Source organism: Coregonus clupeaformis, unplaced genomic scaffold, assembly GCF_020615455.1.
Source record: "Coregonus clupeaformis isolate EN_2021a unplaced genomic scaffold, ASM2061545v1 scaf2792, whole genome shotgun sequence".
Lineage (NCBI taxonomy): Eukaryota > Metazoa > Chordata > Actinopteri > Salmoniformes > Salmonidae > Coregonus > Coregonus clupeaformis.
In genome coordinates this window covers 38,042-64,648 of record NW_025536246.1, presented here as the reverse complement: position 1 = coordinate 64,648, position 26,607 = coordinate 38,042, and the positions used below count along the sequence as shown (strand labels likewise).

General features: G+C 40.8%; 1 protein-coding gene across 2 annotated transcripts; it reads right to left on the bottom strand.

The window, feature by feature from the left end:
- Positions 1–16,645: 16,645 nt before the first annotated feature.
- On the bottom strand, positions 16,646–23,125 carry LOC121563436. Of its 2 annotated transcripts, XR_006660458.1 has the most exons (6): positions 23,059–23,125; positions 22,381–22,408; positions 21,077–22,032; positions 20,437–20,533; positions 19,050–19,211; positions 16,646–16,752 (listed from the first exon to the last, which is right to left on the bottom strand). XR_006660458.1 is itself a non-coding variant. In XM_045219828.1 (5 exons), the coding sequence occupies exons 2-4, from the start codon at positions 22,391–22,393 to the stop codon at positions 20,480–20,482; spliced, it is 1,023 nt and encodes a 340-aa protein (XP_045075763.1). In that variant the 5' UTR covers positions 22,394–22,408; positions 23,059–23,125; the 3' UTR covers positions 18,191–19,211; positions 20,437–20,479. The 2 variants fall into 2 exon arrangements, 1 of the variants encoding a protein (XP_045075763.1); XM_045219828.1 differs by lacking the exon at positions 16,646–16,752 and having other exon boundaries at positions 18,191–19,211.
- Between the last annotated feature and the right edge of the window lie 3,482 nt (positions 23,126–26,607).

The following is a 26,607-nucleotide window of genomic DNA, read 5'->3' as shown; positions in this document are numbered from 1 at the left end:
TTCTACTGATAACAAGTTCAAACAGGTGCCATTAATACAGGTAACGAGTGGAGGACAGGGGAGCCTCTTAAAGAAGAAGTTACAGGTCTGTGAGAGCCAGAAATCTTGCTTGTTTGTAGGTGACCAAATACTTATTTCCCACCATAATTTGCAAATAAATTCATTAAAAATCCTACAATGTGATTTTCTGGAAACAAATTTCTCAATTTGTCTGTCATAGTTGACGTGTATGATGAAAATTACAGATTTTTTTTTATCCACAGAGGGTTCTCCCCAACAAACTGGCAAAGTACACAGACTTACTAGAGAACCACAGAAAGCGTAAGTCCTCCTCTTCCAGTGATACTCTTGTGAAAAATGCAAAAATCACAGCCTTCGCTGCCCCAGGACGGGTAACACAAGCAACGCTTGACAAGCTGGTGCTAAATTTTGTATGTGAGGCCAACCAACCATTTTCTGTGGTTGAGACGCCATCCTTCAAGACTTTGATAGAAACCTTGCAACCTCAAACAGTAATGACAAGGAAAACGTTATGCACAAGAATACAAGAAGCTGCAAAACACAAGAAGAGCATAATCATCAAAAAGCTGAGTGCTGTGAACTATGTTGCTACCACAACAGACTGCTGGTCTGCCAGACAACGTAGCTACTTAGGTGTCACCTGTCACTGGATAGACAACACCTCACTGGAGAGGCACTCCGCTGCATTGGCTTGTAGACCTGTCAAAGGCTCGCACACGTTTGTTGTCCGTGCTGCTGCATTAGAGGAAATACATTCTGAGTACCACATCAGGGAAAAAGTGACCATGGCGACAACAGACAGTGGCTCAAACTTCCTGAAGGCCTTTCGATTATATGGTGAGGAGAAAAAGGAGGAAGCCATCAATGTACAAGAGGAGAGTGACTCCACCCTTGATGATGCAACAGAAGATCAGAGTGAGTCAGAGGTGGAGTGTCAAGATGTGTCTGCTATTCTGGATGACAACACAGGCCTTGAGTACCAACTTCCAAGGCACCAAAAGTGTGCATGCCATCTCCTCAATCTTATATCCACAGTTGATGCCACTGCTGCAGGAGGAGCTGCAAACGAAACCTACAAGAGGCTGTCTCGGTCTGCTTTTGCAAAGTGTCATGCTCTTTGGAATAAAACCAGCAGGTCAACCATGGCTCATGAAACAGTGGAACGTGAATGCAAGCTGCTGTTTCTCCGACCCAATCAGACACGCTGGAGCTCCCTGTTCCTCGCTGTAGAAAGGATTGTGCGCATTCACCGAGAGCAAGGAGAACAAGCAATTCGCAATGTCTGCACAGCATTAAAGATAAAGATGTAAGTTGACAAAATGTATATTTTGTTTTAAAAGAATAATAAAAATAAATAAGCCTTGCTGATTAATGGGTGATTCCACTTGTCTCAAGTAACTAAGTTTTCTTTGCATGGTGGTGTGACAATTGTGGATGACTTGAATGAAATCATTTAACTAATTTATTTTATTTTTATTTATTTGTGCATTTAACATGTACAATGCATAATAAACACATTGTACCAGAAATAGCTATAAGTAATTTTTTTATCGTTACATCTTTTATAGGTTCAATCCAGCTGAAATTGGGTTTTTGGTTGAGTATGCTGCTGTGATGAAGCCTGTTGCCATGGTCCTTAATATCCTCCAAGGGGAATCATCTGTGCATATGGGCCTCCTGCTGCCAACACCTTACCAGTTGCGGGACAAGCTGAAGAGGTTGAAGTCAACTTGCAAAATGTGTACACCTCTTGTTCACGCCCTGCAGCAAGGGATCCAGAAACGTTTTGGAGACGTCATGAAAGAGCCTGAGCTGATTGCAGCAGCAATACTCCTACCAAGATTCAGAACATCCTGGACCACAGAGGAGAACATCTTAAATGCTGGTAAATATAATTGTTTATCAATTCAAATGTGAACCAGTAGACATTGACCTATATAACTCTGTATAATATTACTGTAATTTAGGATTATAGTGTGTCAGTGACAAACCACAGGGTGGCAATATAGTTAGAAGCTCAGGTAGCTTTTAATGTCAAACATCAGCAGCTTGACAGCCTATACAGTAGAAGGGTAAGAATAATGTGCAGACTTAATTCGTTTGAAAAACGATTTATCTTGCCCTAAAGCCCACAGGCCTTGACTACATCAGAAATCACCTCAACACCGACTTGGATGATGTCACCAGCGCAAACAGCGGCCTCTCTGATGAAGACGACTTCTTTGCATCCATGGAGTTGGGAAAATCACAAGTAGGAGAGCTGGAGAGGTACCTTTCATGTCTGTCCCCTGCAGGTATGGATCTACTCCACACCTTTCCTCGCATCAAGAAGCTGTCACTCAAAGTCAACACAGGTCTTCCTGCATCTGCAGCCCGTGAGAGACTTTTCAGTCATGCAGGACTCCTGTTCACTGCTAAACGATCACAGCTTCACAGCAAGAACCTTGAGAGCCAGCTACTGTTGAAGCTTAATAGTGACATCACTGAGCGATTCTTTGGTGAAATAGTTTGTTTCTGCATGTTTTGACACACACACACAAACTCCCAGTGGGGCCTTCAATATAAAAGGGTTTTCATGTTACTGTGCCAAAGAGTTCCTGGATTGTTGACTGAAGTCAACCAGTCAAAGGGCCAGTGTCAGCCTAAAGGTTACAATATTGCCAAATCTGTTGTCTGTCTGTGGGAGTCTAGATGGGGGAAGCTGCTCCTCTCTCAGCTGCTTTTGAGCAAAGCGTGTAATCCCCTTAACTGTGTAATGGTTGTGCTAGAGAGCACAGAGCTATTAATGTATAACTCCATTGTAAAGACACATCATACATGCTTTATGCTGCTTATCTTGGGGGGTGGGGACAAGTGTGACTTTTTTTTTGCTTACTTTTCTTGTTAGATATTGGAGCTGGAAGTAAACATAATGCCCCATCTACAACTACATCACTCTCCTCTGATGCCTTTTAGAGAACATGCATTCAGCTTAATTTGTGTTCTGGGATACTAGGCCTGCAATATTGTTTTATTTGGCCATCTATCATGGACTGGTGCTTTTTCAGTTGATGTGTATTGCTGCTCTTTTCCTCTGCTCAGTGAGATGTGCAGTGTGGCCTAATCACAGATCAGAGTATTAATTTCTAGGCACACAGAAAAAGGGCTGTTGCTTGCCATGCAATACAAAGGTACTGAGTAGGCCTAATCAACACCTATTGATTATTTTATGTTGACCGCTTCCTTCTGGTGTGCAGTTTTCTGTTCAGCATACCTGGTATGAAATGTTTGTGTTTCCTTCTGTTGTTCTGTCACTGTGGAGACACACACATACACAGTTTATGAGAGTTTATGGGCTGCCTCATTCTAGTTCTGCCTGGTAAAAAAAAGTATAAAGGTTTGGAAATGTGTGTTACTTGTGCTTATTTTTTTATTATTATTATTTTATTTGATAAGTACTTGAATTTACCGGAATTATTTTAATTTAAGCTATTTTGTAATTCATTTTAATTTATTTTATTGTTGGATGAACTATAATTTGCCTAAAGATGATTATTTTGTATTTTTGTCTGTCTGATTGTTGCCTTGTGTTAAAAAATAAACTCAAGTAACTCAACAGTTACTCAGTACTTGAGTAGTTTTTTCACCAAGTACTTTTTTTACTCTTACTCAAGTAATTATTTGGATGACTACTTTTTACTTTTACTTGAGTCATATTTGTTATATCTAGCCTAGCTGTAGAAGAACGGACATCTGCACAGTTTCACATTGTACATCACTCTGTCGTTTAATGACATGTGCCACACATTCTGACAAACCATTCATCCGTAAAGCAGCACACTATCGTAAACCATAACAACGCACAGTACGACGTACAGCACGTCGTACCACACATAACATTTCCCCCCTTTCCAAAACCAGGGACTGGTACCATATATAAAATGTCCATAGGGCAAGAACCTAGAGTGATACCTGTAAGAAATAAACATTAACCCTTAAACGGATGGACTCTCCAAACTAGCCAGTTCAGTCCATTAACCTGGAGGTTGACTAAGACACCTAACGGAGCCTAAGAATGAAAAGAGGTTAAGTAGTCCCCCAGATAAGCAGGGCGAGTTCGTGCCCGCATAGGCCTTTCTTCATCCGCCACCGCTTGTGGATCTGGCCCTTGGGGAGCCCACAGAGGCTGGGGCTCGGGTGGTAGTGGTGGAGGAGGTCCATCCGGTGGCGTCTCTGGCCTGCATGTCTGTTTTGTGTGCCTTCGTGTTCCTCGAGGGGCAGGGACTTTTCTGAGGCGGCTGGCGTGCCAGCGTGATCCATTGCTCATCATGAAATATGGCGGGCCCCAGTTGTCGACTGACCTGCAAGGGGTCCGACCAGAATGAGGGCATTTTGTTGCACTGCTGAGGCCGTCGGGCTCGGACCCAGTCTGACACTTGGATGATCGACAACTTCGAGCTAGTAGCAGGGGCCGAACGACACACTCACTTTCGCAAAGTGATTGTATTTTGAACAGTTCTTGCATATTTTCCCACGGGCTGGGCAGTTTGAAGCCCTTGAATTGTGAGAGCTAGCCCCACAGTTGCCACAGCTACTTCTGTTGGTTTGTCTGTGTGCCTGCTGCACGGGCATGCCGGTGTCTGTGTCCATGCAGCTATCGACGTGGGAGGGCGTGCGCAGCGCGTGATCGTTGTAGTGCGCCTGCTCGGGCTGAAGCTGCTGTGTGAGAATGGCTGGGGGCCGAGTGTATGCTGCAGAGCTGTCTGTTAGCATTGAAGAGCATTCCAACGCCGCTTCAACCTGGAGTGCTATTTTAATAGCTCCATCTAGTTGTAAATTATCCGATTCCAAAAGCAGTTTCTCCCATGTCTTTTCACATAACGTCCCCTCTATCAACTGATCCCTGATGATCTCGTCCTGAAGTGTCCCATAGTTACAAGAGCTAGCCAAATCCCTCAGATTAGCCACGTAGCTTTGAATGGACTCACCCGGCCATTGGTGTCTCTTCCGTAGCCGGTAGCGTCGCTCTTTCCCGGTGAAGTGGTTGGAAATGTAGACGTGCGCGTATATAATAATAATATGCCATTTAGCAGACGCTTTTATCCAAAGCGATTTACAGTCATGTGCGCATACATGTTTACGTATGGGTGGTCCCAGGGATGGAACCCACTACCCTGGCGTTACAAGTGCCATGCTCTACCAATTGAGCTACAGAGGACCACGTATAAATAGATCAATTATGCCTTTTTGATGGAAATATTGAGGTGGGATTTTGGAGATCAGTTCATAATTTACGCGCGCTCTCTGCAAATAAGGCGGGCCAGCTCGATGTCCTAGGGCACGATATGCACCCTCTTTGCGTGGATGGCACACAGTTTGGTGTCCTCAAACAGACCGACCAGGTAAGCCTCGCTGGCCTCCTGCAGGGCCATCACGGCGGAGCTCTGGAAGCGCAGGTCGGTCTTGAAGAACAGGGCGATTTTTCTCCCCAGGCGCTGGAAGGGCACATTGCGGATGAGCAGCTCAGTGGAGCTTTGGTAACGACGGATCTCTCTGAGACACGGTGCCGGGCTTGTAACGGGGAGGCTCTCCTGCGCGCAGCCTTGGCGGCGAGCTGTATCCTGTAGGCTTTGCCACGGGTGGATTTGCGAGCGGTTTGCTTGGTTCTGGCCATGGCGCTAGCTTCCTTCTTAGACAGTCGGAGTATAGCCTCGAAATGCCCATGTGAAATGTATAAAGCCGGCAGTGGCATCTGCTGATTGGACACCATCTCCCCACCACCCCGATTGGCCCGTTACGGAGGCCTCCTCTGTCGGCTATCGGAAGGGATGCTTTGCTTCTCTCTTTTTTTGACCGCGCACCCAAAACAGTACACTGCGCACCCAAAACAATACACTGCGCGCCCATAAAACACACTGTACGCCAAAAAACAATACACTTTGCGTGCGCCCGCAATAATACACTGCGCGCCCAAAACAATAGATCACTGCTGGCCTTTACACGCAATAATAGTCGCCATAGTCAAGAGTGAAATCTTGTGTTATAATTTAATGCTAGCCTGCTATGGCAAACGAGGCCAATAGTAAACTGCGCGGATGCAACTGCACACTGCGCGCAGGCAAAAGCACAATGTGCGCGCAAAAGTACACTGCCGGCCCTTTATGCGCAATAATAGTCGCTGAAGTCAAGAGTGAAATCTTGTGTTATAATTTAATGCTAGCCTGCTATGGCAAACGAGGCCAATAGTCCACTGCGCGCAGGCATTAGGACACTGCCGCGCGATAATATTCGCCAAAGTCAAGAGTAAAATATTTTGTTCTAATCACCACATGTTCAGTAATGGCATTTCCCCCTTTATTCAAATTACAACCTCTCACTTTCAGTTATTTGAAATGAAATAATCTCTCAAATATCACTATATCTAAAACAAGCCATAGAAAGTTGGTTGCAATTTCAATTAAATCATCCAGAAACGACAGAACAAACTCAAATACACTAATAGGAGAAAATATATATTTATTGATATTGTATGTTGTATAGCCTTACTTGTTGGTATCTCAGACGACCAGAACCTTAATAATAATCACCATACTTACTTCACATAGCACGGACATATAGTAGACTACTGACACTCACTCCTATGGAATGGGTATGGGGACTGGACACGCCGGGACCCAGACCCTACTGTTGTCGATCACACATATTAATGTCGTGTTCAGGGTGCTATCAGAGTTATCGGAAATACCTAGTTCCGACTGGGAAGTTTCACTTGAATGACCCTCCAAGTAGAAATTACAAGTGAGAAATAGTGAAAATGTTGTTGCCAATCTTATTGGTTTAAGAATTGTTCCGACTTCAAAACCACTTGAACACAATCATGTGGGAGTTACAACTTCCCATTTTCCACGAGAATGTGAAGTTGGCATAATACAGCATTCAAGTGCTAGTCGGTACTAGGAAACGGACATTTCTGACTTGCTAACTGGTTGAACGCGTTACAATAGCCTAAGTATATAATATGATTGACATAACCACAATAGAAAGGCCTTGGAAGTGCCATAAGTGAAAGCCGACATATTTCATTATTTTTACATTAACCTCTTTAACATGTATTAAATGAATAATGAAGAAAATTGTGTAATTTAGACTCTACGAAATATGAAATGCATTATGAAGAAAATCGTGTACTGTTGCCTACACGGAAAAGGGGCCTTTCTGACCAAAAGTGCACCAGTATCCCAAAGTATTAATCGAAATCAAGCATAGAAAACAGCGTTAACATTAATAAGGGTGGCAGGTAGGTTAGTGGGTTAGAGCGTTGTGCCAGTAACCGAAAGGTCGCTGGTTCTAGTCCCCGGGCCGACTAGGTGAAAAATCTGTCGATGTGCCCTTAAGCAAGGCACTTAACCCTAAATGCTCCTGTAAGTCGCTCTGGATAAGAGCATCTGCTAAATGACTAAAATGTAATAAAACAATTTTTCCCACGTAAATGTGTGTATTTTCTCACAAATTATGTTCAGAAAATCTCAAACAGTACATAGGCATACAACTACAATGTTTGAAACATTATTAAATAAAGACAACATTTCTGTATATTCATAACGTTTAATTAGCCATAATAAAGAAAATAAAGAAACATAGGCTATCCGTTTATGGTAGTTGTGTGTTAAATTGCTGTCTTTTCACACGAATTAAGTAGCACATAAATTCGTGTCTTTTCACACAGAAACGCACGAAATCTGATGAAATTCATTATGCTACCTGTGGTTTTCTCGAGCACGGTTATATGTCAGACATTTAAACGGCGACGGATAGCGGAATGCAAACCCCGTATTGAGTCAATACTGTCATCGATTGGTAAACATAATCCTTAACGTAAATATCCCAGGTTCGTACACAACGATTTTCCTTACATGTTGACTTTGCGCGCAGCCTTGGCGGCGAGCTGCATCCTGTAGGCTTTGCACCGGGTGGATTTGCGAGCGGTTTGCTTGGTTCTGGCCATGGCGCTAGCTTCCTTCTTAGACAGTCGGAGTATAGCCTCGAAATGCCCATGTGAAATGTATAAAGCCGGCAGTGGCATCTGCTGATTGGACACCATCTCCCCACCACCCCGATTGGCCCGTTACGGAGGCCTCCTCTGTCGGCTATCGGAAGGGATGCTTTGCTTCTTTTTTTTGACCGCGCACCCAAAACAGTACACTGCGCACCCAAAACAATACACTGCGCGCCCATAAAACACACTGTACGCCAAAAAACAATACACTTTGCGTGCGCCCGCAATAATACACTGCGCGCCCAAAACAATAGATCACTGCTGGCCTTTACACGCAATAATAGTCGCCATAGTCAAGAGTGAAATCTTGTGTTATAATTTAATGCTAGCCTGCTATGGCAAACGAGGCCAATAGTACACTGCGCGGATGCAACTGCACACTGCGCTCAGGCAAAAGCACAATGTGCGCGCAAAAGTACACTGCCGGCCCTTTATGCGCAATAATAGTTGCTGAAGTCAAGAGTGAAATCTTGTGTTCTAATCTAATGCCAGCCTGCTATGGCGAAACGATGCCAATAGTCCACTGCGCGCAGGCATTAGGACACTGCCGCGCGATAATATTCGCCAAAGTCAAGAGTAAAATATTTTGTTCTAATCACCACATGTTCAGTAATGGCATTTCCCCCCTTTATTCAAATTACAACCTCTCACTTTCAGTTATTTGAAATGAAATAATCTCTCAAATATCACTATATCTAAAACAAGCCATAGAAAGTTGGTTGCAATTTCAATTAAATCATCCAGAAACGACAGAACAAACTCAAATACACTAATAGGAGAAAATATATATTTATTGATATTGTATGTTGTATAGCCTTACTTGTTGGTATCTCAGACGACCAGAACCTTAATAATAATCACCATACTTACTTCACATAGCACGGACATATAGTAGACTACTGACACTCACTCCTATGGAATGGGTATGGGGACTGGACACGCCGGGACCCAGACCCTACTGTTGTCGATCACACATATTAATGTCGTGTTCAGGGTGCTATCAGAGTTATCGGAAATACCTAGTTCCGACTGGGAAGTTTCACTTGAATGACCCTCCAAGTAGAAATTACAAGTGAGAAATAGTGAAAATGTTGTTGCCAATCTTATTGGTTTAAGAATTGTTCCGACTTCAAAACCACTTGAACACAATCATGTGGGAGTTACAACTTCCCATTTTCCACGAGAATGTGAAGTTGGCATAATACAGCATTCAAGTGCTAGTCGGTACTAGGAAACGGACATTTCTGACTTGCTAACTGGTTGAACGCGTTACAATAGCCTAAGTATATAATATGATTGACATAACCACAATAGAAAGGCCTTGGAAGTGCCATAAGTGAAAGCCGACATATTTCATTATTTTTACATTAACCTCTTTAACATGTATTAAATGAATAATGAAGAAAATTGTGTAATTTAGACTCTACGAAATATGAAATGCATTATGAAGAAAATCGTGTACTGTTGCCTACACGGAAAAGGGGGCCTTTCTGACCAAAAGTGCACCAGTATCCCAAAGTATTAATCGAAATCAAGCATAGAAAACAGCGTTAGCATTAATAAAACAATTTTTCCCACGAATTAAGTTGCACGTAAATGTGTGTATTTTCTCACAAATGATGTTCAGAAAATCTCAAACAGTACATAGGCATACAACTACAATGTTTGAAACATTATTAAATAAAGACAACATTTCTGTATATTCATAACGTTTAATTAGCCATAATAAAGAAAATAAAGAAAAATAGGCTATCCGTTTATGGTAGTTGTGTGTTAAATTGCTGTCTTTTCACACGAATTAAGTAGCACATAAATTCGTGTCTTTTCACACAGAAACGCACGAAATCTGATGAAATACATTATGCTACCTGTGGTTTTCTCGAGCACGGTTATATGTCAGACATTTAAACGGCGACGGATAGCGGAATGCAAACCCCGTATTGAGTCAATACTGTCATCGATTGGTAAACATAATCCTTAACGTAAATATCCCAGGTTCGTACACAATGATTTTCCTTACATGTTGACTTTGCGCGCAGCCTTGGCGGCGAGCTGCATCCTGTAGGCTTTGCACCGGGTGGATTTGCGAGCGGTTTGCTTGGTTCTGGCCATGGCGCTAGCTTCCTTCTTAGACAGTCGGAGTATAGCCTCGAAATGCCCATGTGAAATGTATAAAGCCGGCAGTGGCATCTGCTGATTGGACACCATCTCCCCACCACCCCGATTGGCCCGTTACGGAGGCCTCCTCTGTCGGCTATCGGAAGGGATGCTTTGCTTCTCTTTTTTTTGACCGCGCACCCAAAACAGTACACTGCGCACCCAAAACAATACACTGCGCGCCCATAAAACACACTGTACGCCAAAAAACAATACACTTTGCGTGCGCCCGCAATAATACACTGCGCGCCCAAAACAATAGATCACTGCTGGCCTTTACACGCAATAATAGTCGCCATAGTCAAGAGTGAAATCTTGTGTTATAATTTAATGCTAGCCTGCTATGGCAAACGAGGCCGATAGTACACTGCGCGGATGCAACTGCACACTGCGCGCAGGCAAAAGCACAATGTGCGCGCAAAAGTACACTGCCGGCCCTTTATGCGCAATAATAGTCGCTGAAGTCAAGAGTGAAATCTTATGTTCTAATCTAATGCCAGCCTGCTATGGCGAACGATGCCAATAGTCCACTGCGCGCAGGCATTAGGACACTGCCGCGCGATAATATTCGCCAAAGTCAAGAGTAAAATATTTTGTTCTAATCACCACATGTTCAGTAATGGCATTTCCCCCCTTTATTCAAATTACAACCTCTCACTTTCAGTTATTTGAAATGAAATAATCTCTCAAATATCACTATATCTAAAACAAGCCATAGAAAGTTGGTTGCAATTTCAATTAAATCATCCAGAAACGACAGAACAAACTCAAATACACTAATAGGAGAAAATATATATTTATTGATATTGTATGTTGTATAGCCTTACTTGTTGGTATCTCAGACGACCAGAACCTTAATAATAATCACCATACTTACTTCACATAGCACGGACATATAGTAGACTACTGACACTCACTCCTATGGAATGGGTATGGGGACTGGACACGCCGGGACCCAGACCCTACTGTTGTCGATCACACATATTAATGTCGTGTTCAGGGTGCTATCAGAGTTATCGGAAATACCTAGTTCCGACTGGGAAGTTTCACTTGAATGACCCTCCAAGTAGGAATTACAAGTGAGAAATAGTGAAAATGTTGTTGCCAATCTTATTGGTTTAAGAATTGTTCCGACTTCAAAACCACTTGAACACAATCATGTGGGAGTTACAACTTCCCATTTTCCACGAGAATGTGAAGTTGGCATAATACAGCATTCAAGTGCTAGTCGGTACTAGGAAACGGACATTTCTGACTTGCTAACTGGTTGAACGCGTTACAATAGCCTAAGTATATAATATGATTGACATAACCACAATAGAAAGGCCTTGGAAGTGCCATAAGTGAAAGCCGACATATTTCATTATTTTTACATTAACCTCTTTAACATGTATTAAATGAATAATGAAGAAAATTGTGTAATTTAGACTCTACGAAATATGAAATGCATTATGAAGAAAATCGTGTACTGTTGCCTACACGGAAAAGGGGGCTTTCTGACCAAAAGTGCACCAGTATCCCAAAGTATTAATCGAAATCAAGCATAGAAAACAGCGTTAGCATTAATAAAACAATTTTTCCCACGAATTAAGTTGCACGTAAATGTGTGTATTTTCTCACAAATGATGTTCAGAAAATCTCAAACAGTACATAGGCATACAACTACAGATGTTTGAAACATTATTAAATAAAGACAACATTTCTGTATATTCATAACGTTTAATTAGCCATAATAAAGAAAATAAAGAAAAATAGGCTATCCGTTTATGGTAGTTGTGTGTTAAATTGCTGTCTTTTCACACGAATTAAGTAGCACATAAATTCGTGTCTTTTCACACAGAAACGCACGAAATCTGATGAAATACATTATGCTACCTGTGGTTTTCTCGAGCACGGTTATATGTCAGACATTTAAACGGCGACGGATAGCGGAATGCAAACCCCGTATTGAGTCAATACTGTCATCGATTGGTAAACATAATCCTTAACGTAAATATCCCAGGTTCGTACACAATGATTTTCCTTACATGTTGACTTTGCGCGCAGCCTTGGCGGCGAGCTGCATCCTGTAGGCTTTGCACCGGGTGGATTTGCAAGCGGTTTGCTTGGTTCTGGCCATGGCGCTAGCTTCCTTCTTAGACAGTCGGAGTATAGCCTCGAAATGCCCATGTGAAATGTATAAAGCCGGCAGTGGCATCTGCTGATTGGACACCATCTCCCCACCACCCCGATTGGCCCGTTACGGAGGCCTCCTCTGTCGGCAATCGGAAGGGATGCTTTGCTTCTCTTTTTTTTTGACCGCGCACCCAAAACAGTACACTGCGCACCCAAAACAATACACTGCGCGCCCATAAAACACACTGTACGCCAAAAAACAATACACTTTGCGTGCGCCCGCAATAATACACTGCGCGCCCAAAACAATAGATCACTGCTGGCCTTTACACGCAATAATAGTCGCCATAGTCAAGAGTGAAATCTTGTGTTATAATTTAATGCTAGCCTGCTATGGCAAACGAGGCCAATAGTACACTGCGCGGATGCAACTGCACACTGCGCGCAGGCAAAAGCACAATGTGCGCGCAAAAGTACACTGCCGGCCCTTTATGCGCAATAATAGTCGCTGAAGTCAAGAGTGAAATCTTATGTTCTAATCTAATGCCAGCCTGCTATGGCGAACGATGCCAATAGTCCACTGCGCGCAGGCATTAGGACACTGCCGCGCGATAATATTCGCCAAAGTCAAGAGTAAAATCTTTTGTTCTAATCACCACATGTTCAGTAATGGCATTTCCCCCCTTTATTCAAATTACAACCTCTCACTTTCAGTTATTTGAAATGAAATAATCTCTCAAATATCACTATATCTAAAACAAGCCATAGAAAGTTGGTTGCAATTTCAATTAAATCATCCAGAAACGACAGAACAAACTCAAATACACTAATAGGAGAAAATATATATTTATTGATATTGTATGTTGTATAGCCTTACTTGTTGGTATCTCAGACGACCAGAACCTTAATAATAATCACCATACTTACTTCACATAGCACGGACATATAGTAGACTACTGACACTCACTCCTATGGAATGGGTATGGGGACTGGACACGCCGGGACCCAGACCCTACTGTTGTCGATCACACATATTAATGTCGTGTTCAGGGTGCTATCAGAGTTATCGGAAATACCTAGTTCCGACTGGGAAGTTTCACTTGAATGACCCTCCAAGTAGGAATTACAAGTGAGAAATAGTGAAAATGTTGTTGCCAATCTTATTGGTTTAAGAATTGTTCCGACTTCAAAACCACTTGAACACAATCATGTGGGAGTTACAACTTCCCATTTTCCACGAGAATGTGAAGTTGGCATAATACAGCATTCAAGTGCTAGTCGGTACTAGGAAACGGACATTTCTGACTTGCTAACTGGTTGAACGCGTTACAATAGCCTAAGTATATAATATGATTGACATAACCACAATAGAAAGGCCTTGGAAGTGCCATAAGTGAAAGCCGACATATTTCATTATTTTTACATTAACCTCTTTAACATGTATTAAATGAATAATGAAGAAAATTGTGTAATTTAGACTCTACGAAATATGAAATGCATTATGAAGAAAATCGTGTACTGTTGCCTACACGGAAAAGGGGGCTTTCTGACCAAAAGTGCACCAGTATCCCAAAGTATTAATCGAAATCAAGCATAGAAAACAGCGTTAGCATTAATAAAACAATTTTTCCCACGAATTAAGTTGCACGTAAATGTGTGTATTTTCTCACAAATGATGTTCAGAAAATCTCAAACAGTACATAGGCATACAACTACAATGTTTGAAACATTATTAAATAAAGACAACATTTCTGTATATTCATAACGTTTAATTAGCCATAATAAAGAAAATAAAGAAAAATAGGCTATCCGTTTATGGTTGTTGTGTGTTAAATTGCTGTCTTTTCGCACGAATTAAGTAGCACATAAATTCGTGTCTTTTCACACAGAAACGCACGAAATCTGATGAAATACATTATGCTACCTGTGGTTTTGTCGAGCACGGTTATATGTCAGACATTTAAACGGCGACGGATAGCGGAAAGCAAACCCCGTATTGAGTCAATACTGTCATCGATTGGTAAACATAATCCTTAACGTAAATATCCCAGGTTCGTACACAACGATTTTCCTTACATGTTGACTTTGCGCGCAGCCTTGGCGGCGAGCTGCATCCTGTAGGCTTTGCCACGGGTGGATTTGCGAGCGGTTTGCTTGGTTCTGGCCATGGCGCTAGCTTCCTTCTTAGACAGTCGGAGTATAGCCTCGAAATGCCCATGTGAAATGTATAAAGCCGGCAGTGGCATCTGCTGATTGGACACCATCTCCCCACCACCCCGATTGGCCCGTTACGGAGGCCTCCTCTGTCGGCTATCGGAAGGGATGCTTTGCTTCTCTTTTTTTTTGACCGCGCACCCAAAACAGTACACTGCGCACCCAAAACAATACACTGCGCGCCCATAAAACACACTGTACGCCAAAAAACAATACACTTTGCGTGCGCCCGCAATAATACACTGCGCGCCCAAAACAATAGATCACTGCTGGCCTTTACACGCAATAATAGTCGCCATAGTCAAGAGTGAAATCTTGTGTTATAATTTAATGCTAGCCTGCTATGGCAAACGAGGCCAATAGTACACTGCGCGGATGCAACTGCACACTGCGCGCAGGCAAAAGCACAATGTGCGCGCAAAAGTACACTGCCGGCCCTTTATGCGCAATAATAGTCGCTGAAGTCAAGAGTGAAATCTTGTGTTATAATTTAATGCTAGCCTGCTATGGCAAACGAGGCCAATAGTCCACTGCGCGCAGGCATTAGGACACTGCCGCGCGATAATATTCGCCAAAGTCAAGAGTAAAATATTTTGTTCTAATCACCACATGTTCAGTAATGGCATTTCCCCCCTTTATTCAAATTACAACCTCTCACTTTCAGTTATTTGAAATGAAATAATCTCTCAATTATCACTATATCTAAAACAAGCCATAGAAAGTTGGTTGCAATTTCAATTAAATCATCCAGAAACGACAGAACTCAAATACACTAATAGGAGAAAATATATATTTATTGATATTGTATGTTGTATAGCCTTACTTGTTGGTATCTCAGACGACCAGAACCTTAATAATAATCACCATACTTACTTCACATAGCACGGACATATAGTAGACTACTGACACTCACTCCTATGGAATGGGTATGGGGACTGGACACGCCGGGACCCAGACCCTACTGTTGTCGATCACACATATTAATGTCGTGTTCAGGGTGCTATCAGAGTTATCGGAAATACCTAGTTCCGACTGGGAAGTTTCACTTGAATGACCCTCCAAGTAGAAATTACAAGTGAGAAATAGTGAAAATGTTGTTGCCAATCTTATTGGTTTAAGAATTGTTCCGACTTCAAAACCACTTGAACACAATCATGTGGGAGTTACAACTTCCCATTTTCCACGAGAATGTGAAGTTGGCATAATACAGCATTCAAGTGCTAGTCGGTACTAGGAAACGGACATTTCTGACTTGCTAACTGGTTGAACGCGTTACAATAGCCTAAGTATATAATATGATTGACATAACCACAATAGAAAGGCCTTGGAAGTGCCATAAGTGAAAGCCGACATATTTCATTATTTTTACATTAACCTCTTTAACATGTATTAAATGAATAATGAAGAAAATGGTGTAATTTAGACTCTACGAAATATGAAATGCATTATGAAGAAAATCGTGTACTGTTGCCTACACGGAAAAGGGGCCTTTCTGACCAAAAGTGCACCAGTATCCCAAAGTATTAATCGAAATCAAGCATAGAAAACAGCGTTAACATTAATAAGGGTGGCAGGTAGGTTAGTGGGTTAGAGCGTTGTGCCAGTAACCGAAAGGTCGCTGGTTCTAGTCCCCGGGCCGACTAGGTGAAAAATCTGTCGATGTGACCTTAAGCAAGGCACTTAACCCTAAATGCTCCTGTAAGTCGCTCTGGATAAGAGCATCTGCTAAATGACTAAAATGTAATAAAACAATTTTTCCCACGTAAAGTGTGTATTTTCTCACAAATTATGTTCAGAAAATCTCAAACAGTACATAGGCATACAACTACAATGTTTGAAACATTATTAAATAAAGACAACATTTCTGTATAATAAAGAAAAATAGGCTATCCGTTTATGGTTGTTGTGTGTAGCCTACTGGATAAATTGGTGTCTTTTCGCACGAATTAAGTAGCACATAAATTCGTGTCTTTTCACACAGAAACGCACAAAATCTGCTGAAATACATTACGCTACCTGTGGCTTTCTCGAGCACAGTTATATGTCAGACATTTGAGCGGCTAGGGATAACGGAAAGCAAACCCCGTATTGAGTCAAAACTATCATCTATTGGTAAACATAATCCTTAACGTAAATATCCCAGGTTAGTACACAACGATTTTCCTTGCATGTTTTGCTAGGTCCTGCAGGACATCACCCCCTTCATCTTCCTGGAATAAAAAATCACACACAAACACAGACATTCTTTCAATGTTGGGAACACATTTTACATGAACATTTAAATCAAGATGGATTACGAGATGCCCAGGCTGATGCGCAAAGGCAACTATTGCTTATATATTTGGAGTTCATGTTAAATGTAATTTTAAATTATAATTCAATTACATTTACTGATTAAGCCAACTCAAACATTTTCAGTTTATGCTACTCAGAATATTTATTCATCTTTCTCATTGCAATATCTCAAGAGAACTTAATAATTTCAAGCATGAAAATGAAACATAAATATCCTGAGTTAACTTAACATTTATTCGTTTTTTCAATCTATCTTCTGATTACCCATAACTCAAAAACATAGACTTGTTACAACTCAAAATCATTTACCACCAAACTTAAAATATTTGTGGCAACTGATTGCCTTAAAAATAATAAGTACTCTTGACTTAAAGGTCAAACAAAAAAACATAATCTATTCAGATGTTTAGTAGAAACTTTTCTTGCCCAGTCTTTTAGCAAAAAAATATGAAATAAAAAAACATAAATAAAAAAATAACAATTAACAAGTCTACTTCTGGGCATTTTGTTTATACTTTAAGATGAACTATGTAATAGTAGAACATATTCAAACTCAGAAAAGCTAAAATTACATTAAGAAAATAACAGTTTATAAGCTATTTGTGATATAATGATAATACAACATTACCAGGAGGGCATCAGCAAGTCTTGGGTGGTGACCAAACATTTGTTTAGAAAGATTATTTGCCCACACCTGTGCCTTTTAGCACAAAATGAAACGATCTATTTAATAATAATAGTAATATAACAATAATAGTAATACAAATCATTAAGAATTAAAAAGAGAATTAAATAAACAATTACAAAGGCACACTTTTGGCCATCTGGTTGTAAACTTGCAGTGCAGCAATGTATAAACAAATTGCTTGTAAATTCTTCACAACTAAAACTGCTAAAATTTCAAAAACGGTACATTAACATGTACAAAGGCAGTGTTTAGCCTTCCTTTGGCTATCTGGTTCAAATCTAGCAACTTCAGGGTGCACTGTATAGTTTTAGAAAATTAATTCAAACTCGAAAAGCAAAATTAACAATATTAATAAGACAATAAAAATGATTTAACCATTTCCATAACTGAATAAACATCCCATCCTCAGAAGAAAATAAAGTCCCTATAACACTGTTTCCAACTAGAAAGGTTACTAAAGTAAAGTAGCCTGAAACTTTGAGGACAGTTTATTTATTTATGAAAATGTATCAATGAAGAGCTTTCCTTTCTGATAAAAATGTACTTCCCAAAGCTATATAGTACACCTTTTAAAAACAAAATGACATAGTGTATAAATATGGAGGATATATTTATTCATAATTCAAATTGAAAGTCCAAAGAGAAAACAAAGCAAGATCAAATTAATAGTATTATTTTACTACGCTACTAGGAAAAATCATGCCATAATTAAATGTATGATGTAAAAGCTTAAAATGGAAATACTTCAATTAAAATCTAAAATATAATTGTTTTATTTTAGCCTTTCCCCTTTATAATTTTCAATTTGACATTTTATCTTTTGAATTTTACGTTTTACATTTGACATTGACATTTTCAGATTCACCTTTTACATTTTGATTTAAGCTTTTCATTTAGAAGTGACAGGTGTCAATTTAAATGAGGAGGCATGGCCCAACGGCTGGTGGGAGGGTCTGAAACGACTTCCAGCTGACAGTTGAAGCTTTGCATTTTAAATTTGACTTTTTAAATTTAATTATGGCATGATTTTTCCTAGTAGTGTAGTAAAATAATAATATTTTTAATTTGATCTCGCTTCGTTTTCCCTTTGGCCTTTCAATTTGAATTATGAATAAAAATATCCTCCATATATAAACACTTAATTCAACCCTGAATTTCAGTTTTAACAACAATAAAATGTACATTAAAACGTACAAAGACAGTGTGTACTTTGTGCCATTTGGCTGAAAACCAGTTGAGTAGAGCAGCAACTTTAACATAAACAGTTGAACAGTATTCAACATGGACCTGACATGACATATTCTCATTATGGATTATGCTCTAACAGAGTGAGCCATCAGAATCCACCACTCCTTTTTGGATCTTCAGTTACACATACAACATCAGCTCATTTTTAAGAGTCTGTAGCTTGGGTGACAGTTTAGAGTCATCAAGACCAAGCAAGATTTTCTGTGTGAACTCAAAAGTGTTTGTCAGTCCCTTGGGATAGCTGAGATGTAGTGCATAAATCAGGCCGAACATTACCAGGAAGGCATCAGCAAGCCTGGGGAGATTGACAACCACATCACCCTCTAGGACGACAGAGACTCTCACTGGGTGGTAGTGAACTGGGCTTGTGGCATCATCACTGACTGTTGTAAGGAGGACCACTGATGCATCCCACAGGTCTGGCTCATCCATATCATCCTTTAAAAAATGAAAAGGGAGAACATATACTAATCACATTTACTGAAACTATGGCTGTGGCAATTTTGATTACAGTTGGATGTAGGGGTGGAACGGTACATATATTTGTATTGAACCGAAATGGTACGGGCGTCTCGGTACGGTACATGCATTTACACGGAGAATACACAGTATAAAAATAAATAAAACTTGAGTGCAAATTAATGAATGTAATGCGGAACTACTGTTAGACAAGCGGTTCTTTAGGGACACCTAATCTGTAGCCCTGCCCTTAGCTCTGAAGCTCCCGAGCCCCGCCTACATGTCGAGTCAGTCAGTCCAGTCCAAATGAAGAGTCCACATGAAACAAACTAGTCCCTTCCAAATACAACCAAACATGGACGTAGCTGTATCCCTTCTCGCCTCGACCACAAATGGCCTCCAGGCCCGTTTGATTCGCTGTTTGCTCCGCCGTTAGCTGTTAGCTCCGCCGTTAGCTGTTAGCTTCGCCGTTAGCTGTTAGCTTCGCCGTTAGCGTGTGAAGCTAACACCAAAACTCGTCAACTGCTCTGTGTAACCGAAGCTGCTCTTTTAACATCCCTGCTCTGTGCATTCACATATGAGAGCAGCGCTTGTCTCCCATAGCACACTACTAGCTGATTGTCTTATTTTGTTTACAAGTTACAGATGGAGTCTGGAGATGATGCAGGGTACTTCTTGTTTACTGTTTACATCTTACTTTATACACTTCAAGCTGTTACAGCTAGCTCAGTGGACAGCCTGAGACATGCACAATAAAAAAATGTGCCTTCTGCATTTTTGTTTTGCTTTCCCCTCCATTGTACCAAACCGAACCGTAATGTCTGAACCGAGGTATGAACCGAACCGTGACTTCTGTGTACTGTTCCACCCCTAGTTGGATGTCATTTAAATAACAATAAATACACAAGTCTGAAAGACTCCTGTTCATTCTGCTGCGTTGTGCTCTCGTTGCTGAGAAAGTGAGATTACTTTTATGTGTTCCACTGTGAGGCTAATGACGGCTACTTGATTTTCTTTGCAGTTGATTTTTTTGATGCTGTAATGGGCTCAAAATGACACTTCACACTTATAAACATCTTGCCAGAGGTTTGTAGTTGAAACACTGGTACATATACAGAAATTCTAGTGTGTTGGAAATGAAATGAAGATATTAATTTGTTAATTTACAGTACAATAGGCCTGATATCTCTTTACTGGGACTTACCACACATGTTCTGAAAAATACAGAGACTTCCTCTAGTAGATAATCAGGAAGGGCATGGAGAACAGTGGTACGCCTTTGTGTGGACATCATGTAATTCCTAAGAAGATTAAAACAGTGTTGTGACAAGTTTACTTATCAAACCCAATGACAAACAGTCCCAACTAATAATTAATTAATTAATTAATTAATTAATTGCCAATATCTGCACATAAATCCACTAATAACCTGCTGACTGGTGCAATTGTGGAATTCAAAAGCTTATTTGAAGCATTAAACTCCCAACATTACACTAAGACTACCTGTGAAATGTATAATCACCTGTGTATCATGGACTTTGAAAATGTTTGCCAACGCATCTGCAGTCTTTTCAGTTTTGGAAGCTTTCTGTCTAAATAAGGCCATCAAACGAGGAGTGTGGCGATCAAGCTCGGCATAGAAAGTGTTAGGTAGGTTCTGGTTAGTTATCCGTTGGAACTCTACATATACCTCCATTGAGGAAAGGACAGTAACAGCAATTATTTATTTTAGGATGAATGAAATTAGGCAACATTACACACAATGTGACATACAGTAGCAAAGATAAAAACAGAAAAAATAACCTACAAAATGAATTTATTTATTAAATTGATGATGATTTTACCTCAGACTGCATATGAAGAGCAGGCCAGAGGTCCATTAGCTCTTTCACCGGTGGGCAGGACATTACAATAATCTGTCGTCGCAAGGCAAACGTGTTCTGCATCATCTTACTAATAAGGGATAGGTTTCTCTCAGTCTTCTTTACTTCCTCGACAATAGCCTGCCTCAAAAGGTCAAGGCTTGAGGGATCCTCTCCTTGAGGAAAGTTAGGCAGAAAGTTGACCTCTGCACACTTAGGCCTTTTGATGTTGGAGTGTGAAGGTTCATTCTCAGGGTTTTTTCGGCTTCTTTTCCCAGCATTTACAGCGACCTCCTGACATCCAGCCCTTCTCATCTTGGTCCTGTAATTGCCCATTTTAAACTTGATGCTGTTTTTCCAGCCATCCCATCCATTGTCAGATCCTGCTTCTATTAAACAGGGGTGTTTCCTCACAAGAGCTTCAGCCACCATTGCTATCTCTTTATCACTGGGGTAAGCCTTAAAACCATATATGGTAGATGCCAGTTTGTCTAAAATATTGTGCTTTTGGTCCCTTGACAACTGAAGAGGTCTCTCATTCTTTTCAAATTCAGCATTCCCATCTCTAAGTGTCAGCTCAACGTCAAATGCAAATGTGGGAATTTGTAAAGGACCTGGAGGCCATCTGCTCAGATGTTCTGGGGATGACACATCTGAAAGGGTATCAGTTGATGCAAGAGAACTGGAATCCTGTCTAACTGAAATATGAACACAGGCTTTTTGTGGTAACTCCTCGATGTCAACAAGGCAAGTGAGTTTTCCATCAAAGTCTGGATCTTTGTATTGCAAACTGAAGTCACAGTCCAATTCCAGTTGTTCTTTTAAAATCTCAATCACTGCATCAACAGAGGCTGGACGGGAGCTGAGTTTTAATTTTCTAACACGGTCTGCCTCGATGACACGAAAGATCATGTTTTGTGGGGCTTCAGCTGCCATCACTTTAATAAAAGAAGAGATTTGGAGGTTAACAACACATCAGCACACAGACATTATAGTGCATTTATAAGGCTTTCTAAATGTTTATAATCATTAATGACAACCTCCAACGGGGGGGGGTGAGGAGGCCGTGGCGGACATAATGAATGTATGGCAAAACAAACACTTCTTATGTTCTTGAGCATGATATCTTGACAGATGAGTACTCAGGGCATTAAGTGTCTGAAATGTGGACATGCAATCATCATGGAGGCATGAGAGCGGGCTCATTTTTGAAAAGTGGCTGTGCTGCAGTCTGCAGTGTTTAAATAAATATTTTCTAGTGGTAAAAGAAGCTGAACACAACTTACAGTGCCAAGTCATATTTGTTGCAGCAACCTGAAAACACACAAAAAAATATTATTTTACAGGACACCTGTCATGAAGTTTAAACCTCCATCAGAACTATCAAAAACTGCAGTCATATTCCTCATACTAAAAGTGTACAACAATATAGCTACACCAACATTGATTAAAACAAAGTAGATGTGTAAAATGCCTGTTAGACTATTCAAAACATGTTATTACACAAATAAGTCAAAGTTAGGTAACGTTGGGCTGGTAGCATCCATAAATGCTTATCGTAGCAATAACAAAAATATGAATACAAAAAAAGTAACCAGCTAATTCAACTTGCAGAGAATAGCTTTCAGTTAGCCTAAGTCACAACACGTGGAGTTAGCTTCTGCTTTCATTCACAACACTGACACAGCTCCAGCACAGATTTCAAGTTTTTATTGAGCAGTACATGATACCTTACTATCCACCGCTGCACGTTGGGCTCAACCAGTTTTTACAACTACATTAGCCTAGCCATGTAGCCTATACAGCTAGCTAACTGGCGGAATGACTTTGCATGTTAGCTTGCTAACCTAACAGATAACCGTTTTACATTGCTAACGTGACTCACTTTGTCCGTCTTAAAAACACGTTGAACCTCCAGAAACAAACATACAAACATTCAAGCAAGTTTTATGTTGACTACTTACATTCACAACTCATTTGTGCAGAGCTGAGTGTTACCCTCCGGTCTCCTGCCCTTCTCCTCGGCTCCGGTCTGCTGCCTGAAGAGGAAGTGCACGCAAATACTACAAAATAAAATATGTGAGCGCATATATGTAATTTATTAACTAGCCAACCTTGTAACAAGCAAACTATTAACAATTAATTATTTATAAACGTATATACACGTGTGTGTGTGTGTGTGTGTGATATTTTATATACAAATCTATCTGATGCAATTGATTTATTCTCAATTCGTTCTTGATTTGATTCATTTGTTCTTTCAAAATAAGACATAAATTCATGTTTAATCCATATAGTTTTAAGTTAAAAAAAATATGTTAAGTAGCAGTTACATAAAAATGAAAAATGTTCATATTATTATTATAAGTTCAATAAACTCAAAAAGAAGAAAATTGCTACTGGCACTCAACATTTTTAAGTAAGTACAACTTTTAAGAACATTTTAAGTTTACACTACGTATTACAATTAATTATTTTGAACATTCGGGTTTACAGTGTAGTAGACTACTGACACTCACTCGTATGGAATGGGTATGGGGACTACATTATGCTACCTGTGGCTTTCTCATGCACGGTTATACGTCAGACATTTAAACGGCTAGGGATAGCGGAAAGTAAACCCCGTATTGAGTCAATACTGACATCTATTGGTAAACATAATCCTTAACATAAATATCCCAGGTTAGTACACAACGACTTTCCTTACATGTTGTGCTAGGTCCTGCAGGACATCACCCCCTTCATCTTCCTGTAAAAAAAAAACACAAACACAAACAATCTTTCAATGTTGGGAACAAATGTTACATGAACATTTAAATCAAGCTGGATTACAAGATGCCCTTATTTTTTAAAATCAGAATGTAGTGAACAGGCTGATGCGCAAAGGCAACTACGCTGAGCGTGTGGGCGCTGTCGCACCAGTCTACCTGGCCGCCGTGCTTGAATACCTGACTGCTGAGACCCTGGAGTTGGCCGGAGACACTGCCTGTGCAAACAAGAAGACTCACATCATCCCCTGTCACCTGCAGCTGGCCTTCCGTAACGACCCAACATCTGGGCGGTGCTACTCCCCAAGAAGACAGAGAATGCCGTCAAAGCCAAGTAAATTCGCTACTGCGGCATCAACTTGACTACTCAACCCCCAAAGGCTATTTTAAGTGCCAACTAATTGAGTGGGTGTATACACAAAGAACCAGACACCTGGATAGTTCCCGTTGAGGTTCCCCCCGGAAGAGAAATGGTTTCTGACTGCAACAGTGAGTCCTACAACATCTTAATTATATCAACCCCCTCTCCACTAAGCACCCCAGTTATTTTAGGGACACATATCACTTCTTAGAATATATCAAACACATAGCTGTTCCCTCCCAAACATATACACATATATACAGTATCTCACAAAAGTGAGTACACCCCTCACATTTTTGTAAATATTTGAGTATATCTTTTCATGTGACAACACTGAAGAAATGACACTTTGCTACATTGTAGAGTAGTGAATGTACAGCTTGTATAACAGTGTATATTTGCTGTCCCCTCAAAATAACTCAATACACAGCCATTAATGTCTAAACCGCTGGCAACAAAAGTGTGTACACCCCTAAGTGAAAATGTTCACTCGTTAGTGTTACAAGGTCTCAGTTGTGAATGGGGAGCAGGTGTGTTAAAATTTGGTGTCATCGCTCTCACACTCCCTCATACTGGTCACTGGAAGTTCAACATGGCACCTCATGGCTAAAAAATCTGAGGATCTGAAAAAAGAATTGTTGCTCTACATAAAGATGGCCTGGGCTATAAGAAGATTGCCAAGACCCTGAATCACATTGTAGGGTTTTTAATGAATTGATTTTCAAATTATGGTGGAAAAAAAGTATTTGGTCAATAACAAAAGTTACTCAATACTTTGTTATATACCCTTTGTTGGCAATGACACAGGTCAAACGTTTTCTGTAAGTCTTCACAAGGTTTTCATACACTGTTGCTGGTATTTTGGCCCATTCCTCCATGCAGATCTCCTCTAGAGCAGTGATGTTTTGGGGCTGTCGCTGGGCAACACAGACTTTCAACTCCCTCCAAAGATTTTCTATGGGGTTGAGATCTGGAGACTGGCTAGACCACTCCAGGACCTTGAAATGCTTCTTACGAAGCCACTCCTTTGTTGCCCGGGCGGTGTGTTTGGGATCATTGTCATGCTGAAAGACCCAGCCACGTTTCATCTTCAATGCCCTTGCTGATGGAAGGAGGTTTTCACTCAAAATCTCACGATACATGGCCCCATTCATTCTTTCCTTTACACGGATCAGTCGTCCTGGTCCCTTTGCAGAAAAACAGCCCCAAAGCATGATGTTTCCACCCCCATGCTTCACAGTAGGTATGGTGTTCTTTGGATGCAACTCAGCATTCTTTGTCCTCCAAACACGACAAGTTGAGTTTTTACCAAAAAGTTATATTTTGGTTTCATCTGACCATATGACATTCTCCCAATCCTCTTCTGGATCATCCAAATGCACTCTAGCAAACTTCAGACGGGCCTGGACATGTACTGGCTTAAGCAGGGGGACACGTCTGGCACTGCAGGATTTGAGTCCCCGGCGGCGTAGTGTGTTACTGATGGTAGGCTTTGTTACTTTGGTCCTAGCTCTCTGCAGGTCATTCACTAGGTCCCCCCGTGTGGTTCTGGGATTTTTGCTCACCGTTCTTGTGATCAGTTTGACCCCACGGGGTGAGATCTTGCGTGGAGCCCCAGATCGAGGGAGATTATCAGTGGTCTTGTATGTCTTCCATTTCATAATAATTGCTCCCACAGTTGATTTCTTCAAACCAAGCTGCTTACCTATTGCAGATTCAGTCTTCCCAGCCTGGTGCAGGTCTACAATTTTGTTTCTGGTTCCTTTGACAGCTCTTTGGTCTTGGCCATAGTGGAGTTTGGAGTGTGACTGTTTGAGGTTGTGGACAGGTGTCTTTTCTACTGATAACAAGTTCAAACAGGTGCCATTAATACAGGTAACGAGTGGAGGACAGGGGAGCCTCTTAAAGAAGAAGTTACAGGTCTGTGAGAGCCAGAAATCTTGCTTGTTTGTAGGTGACCAAATACTTATTTCCCACCATAATTTGCAAATAAATTCATTAAAAATCCTACAATGTGATTTTCTGGAAACAAATTTCTCAATTTGTCTGTCATAGTTGACGTGTATGATGAAAATTACAGATTTTTTTTTATCCACAGAGGGTTCTCCCCAACAAACTGGCAAAGTACACAGACTTACTAGAGAACCACAGAAAGCGTAAGTCCTCCTCTTCCAGTGATACTCTTGTGAAAAATGCAAAAATCACAGCCTTCGCTGCCCCAGGACGGGTAACACAAGCAACGCTTGACAAGCTGGTGCTAAATTTTGTATGTGAGGCCAACCAACCATTTTCTGTGGTTGAGACGCCATCCTTCAAGACTTTGATAGAAACCTTGCAACCTCAAACAGTAATGACAAGGAAAACGTTATGCACAAGAATACAAG